General features: G+C 53.1%; 1 protein-coding gene across 1 annotated transcript; it reads left to right on the top strand.

The window, feature by feature from the left end:
- Positions 1-247: 247 nt before the first annotated feature.
- Positions 248-7,802, top strand: LOC121856578 (uncharacterized protein C2orf16-like). The gene is made up of 7 exons (XM_042352195.1): positions 248-298; positions 4,987-5,140; positions 5,367-5,538; positions 5,646-6,066; positions 6,330-6,464; positions 6,583-7,038; positions 7,425-7,802. The coding sequence occupies exons 1-7, from the start codon at positions 248-250 to the stop codon at positions 7,800-7,802; spliced, it is 1,767 nt and encodes a 588-aa protein (XP_042208129.1).
- The last annotated feature ends 4,278 nt before the right edge of the window (positions 7,803-12,080 follow it).

Here is a 12,080-nt window from a genome sequence, read left to right as displayed (position 1 = left end):
GCTTGTGTCCAAGGTTGGATGCATGGCTTGTATCCGGAAGGATGTGGCTCTTGTGTCCCGGGAAGGTTGGTATGCATGGCCTTTGTATCCCGGGAAGGTTGGTATGCGTGGCTCTTGTGTCCCGAAGGTTGGTATGCGTGGCTCTTGTATCCCGGAAGGTTGGTATGGGATCCCGGAAGGTTGGTATGTTTTTGTATCCCGGGAAGGTTGGTATGCGTGGCCTTGTGTCCCGGGAAGGTTGGTATGCATGGCTCTTGTATCCCGGAAGGTTGGTATGTGGCTCTTGTGTCCCGGGAAGGTTAGTATGTGTGTGCTTTGTGTCCCGAAGGTTGGTATGCATGGCCTTGTGTCCCGGAAGGTTGGTGTATGGCTCTTGTGTCCCGGAAGGTTAGATGCATGGCTCTTGTGTCCCGGGAAGGTATGCGTGGCTCTTGTATCCCGGGAAGGTTAGTATGCGTGGCTCTTGTGTCCCGGGAAGGTTAGTATGCGTGGCTCTGTGTCCCGGGAAGGTTAGTATGTGGCCTTGTGTCCCGGGAAGGTTGGTATGTGGCTCTTGTGTCCCGGGAAGGTTAGTATGCATGGCTTTGTGTTCCCGGGAAGGTTAGTATGCATGGCTCTTGTATCCCGGAAGGTTGGTATGCATGGCTCTTGGGTCCCGGGAAGGCTAGTATGCGTGGCTCTTGTGTCATACTAACCATACTACATTTGGTAACCGAACATCATATTAATTACGTCGAAATAAATCCACAATACACCATTTATTTAAGATAATCTGTATAGCAAAGTCAATACAGGTCCCAAAATCTGTCCTCTGTGATCTCATAATGTTTCATATAAGTTACAGGTAGAGGCCAGTGGTACAGTTACAGGTAGAGGGCAGTGGTACAGTTACAGGTAGAGGCAGTGGGTGTACAGGTAGGAGGCCAGTGGTACAGTTACAGGTAGAGCCAGTGGTACAGTTACAGGTAGAGGCCAGTGGTACAGGTACAGGTAGAGGCAGTGGTACAGTTACAGGTAGAGGCCAGTGGTACAGTTACAGGTAGAGGCCAGTGGTACAGTTACAGGTAGAGGGCAGTGGTACAGGTACAGGTAGAGGCCAGTGGTACAGTTACAGGTAGAGGCCAGGTACAGTTACAGGTAGAGCCAGTGGTACAGGTACAGGTAGAGGCCAGTGGTGCAGTACAGGTAGAGGCCAGTACAGTTACAGGTAGAGGCCAGTGGTACAGTTACAGGTAGAGGCCAGTGGTACAGTTACAGGTAGAGGCCAGTGGTACAGGTACAGGTAGAGGCCAGTGGTACAGTTACAGGTAGAGCCAGTGGTACAGTTACAGAGGCCAGTGGTACAGGTACAGGTAGAGGCCAGTGGTACAGTTACAGGTAGAGGCCAGTGGTACAGTTACAGAGGCGGGGTACAGTTACAGGTAGAGGGCAATGGTACAGGTACAGGTAGAGGCCAGTGGTACAGTTACAGGTAGAGGCCAGTGGTACAGTTACAGGTAGAGGCCAGTGGTACAGTTACAGGTAGAGGCCAGTGGTACAGGTACAGGTAGAGGCCAGTGGTACAGGTACAGGTAGAGGCCAGTGGTACAGTTACAGGTAGAGGCCAGTGGTACAGTTACAGGTAGAGGCCAGTGGTACAGTTACAGGTAGAGGCCAGTGGTACAGGTAGAGGCCAGTGGTACAGTTACAGGTAGAGGCCAGTGGTACAGTTACAGGTAGAGGCCAGTGGTACAGGTACAGGTAGAGGCCAGTGGTACAGTTACAGGTAGAGGCCAGTGGTACAGTTACAGGTAGAGGCCAGTGGTACAGTTACAGGTAGAGGCCAGTGGTACAGTTACAGGTAGAGGCCAGTGGCACAGGTAGAGGCCAGTGGTACAGTTACAGGTAGAGGCCAGTGGTACAGGTAACAGGTAGAGGCCAGTGGTACAGTTACAGGTAGCCAGTGGTACAGTTACAGGTAGAGGCCAGTGGTACAGTTACAGGTAGAGGCCAGTGGTACAGTTACAGGTAGAGGCCAGTGGTAAAGCTACAGGTAGAGGGCAATGGCAGCACAGGTAGAGGCCAGTGGTACAGTTACAGGTAGAGGCCAGTGGTACAGTTACAGGTAGAGGCCAGTGGTACAGTTACGTAGAGGCCAGTGGTACAGGTACAGGTAGGGCAGTACAGTTACAGGAGGCCAGTGGTAGTCACAGGTAGAGGCCAGTGGTATAGTTACAGGTAGAGGCCAGTGGTACAGTTACAGGTAGAGGCCAGTGGTACAGCTACAGGTAGAGGCCAGTGGTACAGGTAGAGGCCAGTGGTACAGTTACAGGAGGCCAGTGGTACAGTTACAGGTAGAGGCCAGTGGTACAGGTTACAGGTAGAGGGCATGGTACAGTTACAGGTAGAGGCCAGTGGTACAGGTACAGGTAGGGGCCAGTGGTACAGGTACAGAGCCAGTGGTACAGTTACAGAGGCCAGTGGTACAGTTACAGGTAGAGGCCAGTGGTACAGTTACAGGTAGAGGCCAGTGGTACAGTTACAGGTAGAGGCCAGTGGTACAGTTACAGGTAGAGGCCAGTGGTACAGTTACAGGTAGAGGCCAGTGGTACAGTTACAGGTAGAGGCCAGGTACAGTTACAGAGGCCAGTGGTACAGTTACAGGTGAGGGCAGTGGTACAGTTACAGGTAGAGGGCAATGGTACAGTTACAGGTAGAGGGCAGTGGTACAGTTACAGGTAGAGGGCAATGGTACAGTTACAGGTAGAGGCCAGTGGTACAGAGGCCAGTGGTACAGTTACAGGTAGAGGCCAGTGGTACAGGTAGAGGCCAGTGGTACAGTTACAGGTAGAGGCCAGTGGTACAATTACAGGTAGAGGGCAATGGTACAGGTAGAGGCCAGTGGTACAGTTACAGGTAGAGGCCAATGGTACAGTTACAGGTAGAGGCCAGTGGTACAATTACAGGTAGAGGGCAATGGTACAGGTAGAGGCCAGTGGTACAGTTACAGGTAGAGGCCAATGGTACAGTTACAGGTAGAGGCCAGTGGTACAGATAGAGGCCAGTGGTACAGGTAGAGGTCAGTGGTACAGGTACAGATACAAATAGAGGCCAGTGGTACAGTCGTAGAGGTTCAGTAGTTGGGGGGAGATATTCTGTTTTATCTTCCAACTTGTGGCGATGAAGGCAAATTGCTGAGGCTTGGGATCTGTGCTCTTCAACTCTTCTTAACTCTCAACTCTCTCTCAACTCTCTCAACTTTCAACACACAAATAAGGAATATTTACCACACGGACCGAATCAAACATTGCGACTACGAGGGCGACATCAAAGGTATTGACTCGGCTCTCGCAAGGCGGCCACTGAGGATAAATACTTGAAGGTACTGGCTGGCTGGCTGGCTCGTCCTAATGTATACACAGTACCTTAACAAGATTTCTATGGATATAAGTATATGTTTCTATTACAACATACTCTCTATTCATGTGGGGAATCTCATCAATGGTTAGACAATGTTGATCTTGTCATAGAAACATTCACGTGAAATCTATGGGAATCTGTTAGGTTGTGTGTGTGTGTGTGTGTGTGTGTGTGTGTGTGTGTGTGTGTGTGTGTGTGTGTGTGTGTGTGTGTGTGTGTGTGTACATTTTACTGGAGACGCCCCTAATGTAATGACGTGGTGGAGATGAAGGGGGGGCTACAGTTGTGGTCATAATATTCTGGACATACGTGGTTTAGCTAGACGTACTGGTGAGTGAATGTTGTTTTTGGGTTATGTTTGTCAAGGTAATGTTGAAATAAAAACTGCATAGGTTGTTGAAATGTATATGAATCGCCTTATTTCCGTGGTCCTGTGAACACCCCCCCCACACACATACCCTGCCCCTCCCCACCCACACACACACTCTGCCCTCCCCACACACACACAGACGCCCTGTCCCCATCCCCCTACACACACACACACACACACCCCTGCCCCCATCCCCACACACACCCACCCTGCCCCCCCACACCTACCCTGCCCCTCCCCACCTACACACACACACACACACCCCTGCCCCCACACACACCCACCCCTGCCCCACACACACCCACCCCTGCCCCATCCCCACACACACCCACCCTGCCCCCCACACCACTCCCTGCCTCCCCACCCACACACACACACACACCCTGCCCCATCCCCCCCACACACCCACCCTGCCCCCACACCTACCTGCCCCTCCCCACCCCACACACACACACACACCCTGCCCCCACACACACCCACCTGCCCCCCACACACACACCCCCTGCCATGTCTACACCAGCCAGTAGTGGTTGTGCCGGCTGGTTTGGTAACAAGACCGATGATCAGGTCATCACCCCAGGAAGCTGAGTCGCACACCTGAAGATTAGCCCTCTGTAGCGGAGAGGCCAGACCTCTCATAGCAGAGCAGTTGCACACTCTCTCGTAGCGCTGCAGCCGCACACCTCCGTAGCGGAGAGGCCAGACCTCTCTCATAGCAGAGCGGCTGCACACCTCTCTCTGTAGTGCTGCAGTCGCACACCTCTCTGTAGCGTTGCAGCCGCACACCTTCTCCTAGCAGAGCGGCCGCACACCTCTCTTCCCTAGCAGAGCGGCTTACCACCTCTCTCCCCAGCAGAGCGGCCGCACACCTCTCTTGTAGCAGAGCGGCTGCACACCCTCTGTAGCAGAGCGGCCGCAGACCTCTCTGTAGCAGAGCGGCCGCAGACCTCTCTCCCAGCAGAGCGGCCGCACACCCTCTTCGTAGCAGAGCGGCCGCACACCTCTTGCAGCAGAGCGGCCGCAGACCTCTTCCCAGCAGAGCGGCCGCACACCTCTTCCTAGCAGAGCGGCCGCACACCTCTCTCGTAGCAGAGCGGCCGCACACCTCTCTCGCAGCAGAGCGGCCGCAGACCTTCTCCTAGCAGAGCGGCTGCACACCTTCCTAGCAGAGCGGCCGCACTCCTCTCCGTAGCAGAGCGGCTGCACACTTCTCGTAGCAGAGCGGCCGCACACCTCTCCTAGCAGAGCGGCCGCAGACCTCTCGGAGCAGAGCGGCCGCAACACCTCTTCTCGGAGCAGAGCGGCCGCACACCTTCTCTGCAGCAGAGCGGCCGCAGACCTCTCAGCAGAGCGGCCACACAGCCTCTCTCAGTGAGCAGTCGCACACCTCTCGTAGCAGAGCGGCCGCAGACCTCTCTGAGCAGAGCGGCTGCACACCACTCTTCCTAGCAGAGCGCCGCAGACCTCTCTCGTAGCAGAGCGGTCGACACCTCTCCCAGCAGAGCGGGCCGAGACCTCTGAGCAGAGCGGCCGCACACTCTCTAGCAAGAGCGGCCGCAGACCTCTGTAGCAGAGCGGTCGCACACCTCTTCTGTAGCAGAGCGGCCGCAGACCTCTTCAGAGCAGAGCGGTCGCGACACCTCTCTCGTAGCAGAGCGCGAGACCTCTCTCGGAGCAGAGCGGCCGCACACCTCTCCCAGCAGAGCGGCCGCAGACCTCTCAGCAGAGCGGTCGCACACCCTCTGCAGCAGAGCGGTCGCACACCTCTCGTGAGCAGAGCGTCGCGACACCTCTCGTAGCAGAGCGGTCGCACACCTCTCGCAGCAGAGCGGCCGCACACCTCTTCGGAAGCAGCCGCACACCTCTCTCGTAGCAGAGCGGCCAGAGACCTCTCTCGAGCAGAGCGGCCGCACACTTCTCCGGAGCAGAGCGGCCCACACCTCTGCAGCAGAGCGGCGCACACCTCCCGTAGAAGCGGCCGCAGACCTCTCTGGCGAGCGGCCGCACACCCTCTCTGGAGCAGAGCGGTCGACACCTCTCCGGAGCAGAGCGGCCGCGACACCTCTCTGCAGCAGAGCGGCGACACCCTCTTCGTAGCAGAGCGGCCAGACACCTCTCTCGCAGAGCGGCCAGAGACCTCTTCCTTGCAGCAGAGCGGTCGCACACCTCTGCAGAGCGGCCGAGACCCTCTGGGAGCAGAGCGGCCGCACACCTCTCTGGAGCAGAGCGGGTCAGAGACACCCTCTGGAGCAGAGCGGCCAGACACCTCTCAGAGCAGAGCGGCCGCACACCTCTCTGTAGCAGAGCGGCCGCACACCTCTCTGTAGAGAGAGCGGCCGCACACCTCTCGTAGCAGAGCGGCCGCATGACCTCTCTCGTAGCAGAGCGGTCGACACCTCTTCGTGAGCAGAGCGGCCGCAGACCTCTCTGAGCAGAGCGGCCACACCTCTTGCAGCAGCAGCCGCAGACCTCTCTCGTAGCAGAGCGGTCGCGACACCTCTCTGGAGCAGAGCGCGGCCGAGACCTCTCAGCAGAGCGCCGCACACCTCTTCTGTAGCAGAGCGGCCGCAGACCTTCGGAGCAGAGAGCGGCCGAGACCTTCTGGAGCAGAGCGGCCGCACACCCTCGTAGCAGAGCGGCCGCACACCTTCGGAGCAGAGCGCCGCACACCTCTCAGAAGCAGCCGCAGACCTTCGTAGCAGCAGAGCGGCCGCACACCTCTCTTCAGAGCAGAGCGCCGCGACACCTCTCTCTGTAGCAGAGCGGCCGCACACCTTCTGTAGCAGAGCGGTCAGACACCTCTCTGTGAGCAGAGCGGCCGCGAGACCTCTCTCTGTAGCAGAGCGGCCGCGACACCTTCCTCAGAGCGCAGCCGCAGACCTCTCTCAGAGCAGAGCGGTTGCACACCCTTCAGAGCAGAGCGGCCGCAGACCTCAGAGCAGACACCTCTTCGAGCAGAGCGGCCGCAGACCTCGGAGCAGGAGGCCAGAGACCTCTCGGAGCAGAGCGGCCGCGACACCTCTTCTCAGAGCAGAGCGGCCGCAGACCTCTCGGAGCAGCGGCCGCACACTCTTCAGCAGAGCGGCTGCACACCTCTCTGGAGCAGAGCGGCCGAGACCTTCTCGGAGCAGAGCGGCCGCGACACTCTCTTCGTAGCAGAGCGGCCGCAGACCTCTCGGAGCAGAGCGGGCGCACATCTCTCAGAGCAGAGCGGCCGCACACCTCTCTCAGCAGAGCGGCCGCACACTGTAGCAGGACGCAGACCTCTCGTAGCAGAGCGCCGACACCCTCTCTCGTAGCAGAGCGGCCGCAGACCTCTCTCGCAGAGCGGCCGCACACCTCTCTGTAGCGAGAGCGGCCGCACACCTCTCTAGCAGAGCGGCCGCAGAGACCTCTCTCGTAGCAGAGCGCCGCACACCTCTTCTCAGCAGAGCGGCTGCACACCCTCTGTAGCAGAGCGGCCGACACCTCTCTCAGAGCAGAGCGGCCAGACCTCAGAGCAGAGCGGCCGCACACCTCTCTCGTAGCAGAGCGGTCGCACACTCTTCGTAGCAGAGCGGCCGCACACCTCTCAGAGCAAAGCGGCCGCAGACCTCTCTAGCAGAGCCGGCCGCACACCTCTCTCGAGCAGAGCGGCCGCACACCTCTCGAGCAGAGCGGCCGCACACCTCTCGGAGCAGAGCGGTCGCACACCTCTCTGGTAGAGAGCGGTCCACACCTCTCTCAGCAGAGCGGTCGCACACCCTCTCAGAGCAGAGCGGTCGACACCTCTCTCAGAGCAGAGCGGTCGCACACCTCTCGTAGCAGAGCGGCCGACACCTCTCCTGCAGCAGAGCGGTCGCACACCTCTGTAGCAGAGCGGTCGCACCTCTCAGTAGCAGAGCGGTCGCACACCCTCAGAGCAGAGCGGTCGCACACCCTCTCTGCAGCAGAGCGGCCGACACCTCTCTGTAGCAGAGCACACGCTCACACCCTCTCTCGGCAGAGCGGTCACGAGGCCACTCTTTCTTATTTTTCATATGACGTCACATAGTCCCATAATGCAACGCCTATACCTACAAGATGGTGGACCGCTCATAGTATTTTGGGAGTTTTGACGTCACTACAAACTAGTGACCCACATCAGGGCCTGGGGGGGAATAATAATAATAATAATAATAATAATAATAATAATATTAATAAATAATAATAATAATAATAATAATAATAATCAATTATAATAATAATAATAATAATAATAATAATAATAATCAATTATAATATTGACAATAATATTAATATTAATAATATTAAAGGACTATAAATATATACAAATATTAAAAAACAGATAGTGAGAAACAATATATTTATATTGTGTTGTGAGAGAAACAATTGAGACCCTGCAATAGACGAGATAACGGTCAGAATTTTTTCGTAAGATGACAGGTCAATGGGTAAAGAAAACGCTTACATTTACTTTGGTAATGATATTTTTAAATAAATTGGGCCAAAAAGTGTAAAAAAAAAATAAAATAAAATAAATAATAATAATAATAATAATGGATAAAGTTACTAAAAAGTCACGTGACTGCGAAAATCTCTGATCGGTTGTGACGTCAAAGGTTGGCTCGAGCTGCCGAGTTAACAGGAATACAAGACTCGTGGCCATATAACAAGGTGGATATACACAAACATACCTTATTGTTAGGTTAAAATAAATTACTGCTCAAGTTCATCGTGTGTATTTACTTCTGCTTGATCACAAATGATGCAATAGACCGATAACTCCAACATGGAAGTTTCATCACTGTTCTCTATTTCATGTCTGAAAATTAAAGTTTTCGTCACTGACGTCTATTTAATGTTGTAGGACTAGGGACGAATATAGCCAGGGATGGGCTTGAGATGATCAGATGACATATGTAATTTAACGTACTTCCTAGCTGGATGGCGGAGTTCTTGATAATACCCAACTATCATAAAGACATCTGGCTAACCAACAAAGGGTTTGTAGAATTTGTAAATTTTGTAAAACAATTATCTTGTACTACATTTTCATTTCACTTAACCAGAAGACCTTATTAAGTAAATGCCTCGTTAGGTATTGGTGAAGAGACGTAATTTTATATAAGGTGTGTCGTGTCAACAGGTAAATATAGGACCCTAACAATGTTTTCTGCTCTCATCTGTGTATTCATTTAAATTATGTTACTTCTCCTAAATGACACAAACTTGCCAGCACCATATTTGCTTTAATATTGCTAATGATCGAGCTTGTTTACGTGTTCCGCTCTGTGTTTGAACTGATAATGTGCAGTACAGAACAAACACAATATTTTCCAGGTGTTACTCTCTGAGGTGGTTGGGTCTGCTGCTGGGTGTTATGAATGTTTAGAACCCGAGACGAAGATTTGAGAATTAGTGCAGAGGATGGTAAGAATCTAAGCACTTCCGGTAAAACAAATATGAACGGTAAATATGAATTTAAACTTAGCTTGTTCTGCAGTCATAGCTGACCAAAACAAAATAGATTATGTAACTAATTTACTGACTGGCATGGAGAGAGAACAGTTTTAGTATACCAGTTCAGGGCCAGGAGTCTTTTATTTCATTTTCTAACATACGGGTACATAATTATCAGTTGAGTTGATCATGGTTGTTAATTATCCTGGTACGATAAAGGACAACACACTGTAACTCTGTGCAGCTTATACCCCCATCATGGTATGAGGGGAACTGTTTAACTTTAACCCCAGCTTAACTAAGGGGTGAACCAATAACTTGATGTTATTTTGATCCACCTGTTACCTGATAACATACTCGTGAAAAAGAGTTACATTATGCTACTTGTCTTAGACGTGGCCGACCACCATCTATACTGACACACTGAGACCATAGTGTGAATTGAAGTTTTACATTTCAGGTTATAAATAGTATATTGATTAGTGTTAATATCCGTTGAAATTTATGCCAGAAGAGTTGTGGATATTTATTGTATAAAGATGATTGGCTGTGCTAAGTCACACTGTATATATGTGTGTTAGGCTCAACACAACAAACTGAGGTAAATGAAGAATTTTCGTTCGAATTACTCTCCCGTAGGTTATTTAGAGCTAAAATAACCCGGGGGAGGGAGGGCTCAATGTTCAGGTGGTCTGTAGAGTCATACACTGTGCTCTGGGGTGATGCCAGGCTAACCTGAGAGAGCATACTCAGGGCTGCGACCTCCACCTTTAATTAGGGGTGGAGTGACTGGCCGGGGATGGAGGACTGGTCGGTGGAGGACTGGTCGCGGGTGAGTGACTGGCCGGGGGTGGAGGACTGGCTGGGGTGGAATGACTACTGGGGATACACCGAGAAATTACACCCGTTAAGATTGGACAGACTTGACTGGTAGTGTTAACTGTATGTGACTGGGGAGTGGATGAACTGGGGAGGAGGAGGAAGAAGAGGAGGAAGGGGAAGAAGAGGAGGAGGGGAAGAAGAGAAGGAGGGGGAAAGAAGAGGGAGGAGAAGAAGAGAGGAGGGGGAAGAAGGAGAGGGGGAAGAAGAGGAGGAGGAGGGGGAAGAGGAGGAGGGAAAGAAGAGGAGGAGGAAGGGGAAGAGGAGGAGGGGAAGAAGAGGAGGAGGAGAAGAAAGAGAAGAAGGAGGAGGAGACGGAAGAAAAAGGGACAAAGGAAGGAGGAGGAAGGAGAAGAATGAGGGGGAAGAGGAAGAAAGGAAAAGAGGAGGAGTAGAGGAAAGTAAAACAAACGAACAAACAGACAGACAGACAGACAGACAGACAGGCAAACAGACAGAGAAACAGACAGACAGACAGACAGACAGACAGACAGACAGACAGACAGACAGACAGACAGACAGACAGGCAAACAGACAGAGAAACAGACAGGACAGACAAGCCAAGACAGAGAAAGGGGTCGAGTAGCCTCAACCGACACTGTCGACTGGGAGGGGTGAACTGAGACGGAAGACTGGGCTGACTGACTGAGACGGAAGGAAGACTGGGAGGGTGGACTGGGGAAGACTGGGAGGGAGGACTGGGGAAGAGAGGGAGGGAGAGAGGGAGGGAGAGAGGGAGGATTGGGAAGAGAGAGGAGAGAGGAGGATTGGGGAAGAGAGAGGGGAGAGGAGAGAGAGGATTGGGGAAGAAAGAGAGGGAGAGAGATTGAGGATTGGGGAGAAGGAGAGGGAGAGAGATTGGGGAGAGAGAGAGAGGGAGAGAGGGAGATTGGGAAAAGAAGCAGGGAGGAAGGAGGGAGCAGAAGAGGGAGGGAGAGAAGGAGGTTGAAGATAAAGACGACGCGGCTCTGAATACCTCCTCATCAGCCAGGCGATAAACTCGTGTTGACGGTCGGTCGAACGTGAGGACTGAAGTCAGTTACAGGGTACAATGAGGAGGAAGTCAGTTACAGGGTACAATGAGGAGTGAAGTCAGCGTTACGGGTACAGTGAGGGAGTGAAGGCAGGGTACAGTGAGGAGTGAAGTCAGCATTACTGGGTACAGTGAGGAGTGAAGTCGCGTTACAGGGTACAGTGAGGAGGAAGTCAGCATTACGGGGTACAGTGAGGGGTGAAGTCAGCATTACGGGGTGATGATGAAGTCAGCTTAAGAGGGTACAGTGAGGAGTGAAGTCAGCGTTACGGGGTACAGTGAGAGGAAGTCAGCGTTACAGGGTACAGTGAGGAGGAAGTCAACGTTACAGCTCACACTAAAACAAATCAAATCTAATTCAACATAACCCTAAGATAACCTCAACCCACCCCCCCTGACAACACCCAACCCCCCCTAACAACACCCTCCCCTGACAACACCCCCTGACAACACCTCCTGACAACATCCAACCTCCTGACAACACTACCATACACCCCACAACACCACCATACACCCCTGACAACGCCACCATACACCCCTGACAACGCCACCATACACCTCTGACAACACCACCATACACCCCTGACAACACCTACACCTCTGACAACACCACCACACCGACAACACCACCATACACCCCTGACAACGCCACCATACACCCCTGACAACGCCACCATACACCTCTACACAACACCAATACACCCCTGACAACGCCACCATACACCTCTGACAACACCACCATACACCCCTGACAACACCCACACCTCTGACAACACCACCATACACCCCTGACAACGCCACCATACACCCTCGACAACACCACCATACACCCCTGACAACACCCACACTCTGACAACACCACCATACACCTCTGACAACACCACCATACACCCTGACAACGCCACCATACACCCTGACAACACCACCATACACCCCTGACAACGCCACCATACACCC

This window comes from Homarus americanus, unplaced genomic scaffold, assembly GCF_018991925.1.
Source record: "Homarus americanus isolate GMGI-L3 unplaced genomic scaffold, GMGI_Hamer_2.0 scaffold6528, whole genome shotgun sequence".
NCBI classification, from domain to species: Eukaryota; Metazoa; Arthropoda; class Malacostraca; order Decapoda; family Nephropidae; genus Homarus; species Homarus americanus.
The sequence above is the reverse complement of the archived record's forward strand: the minus strand, read 5'-3'. Positions and strand labels throughout refer to the sequence as shown.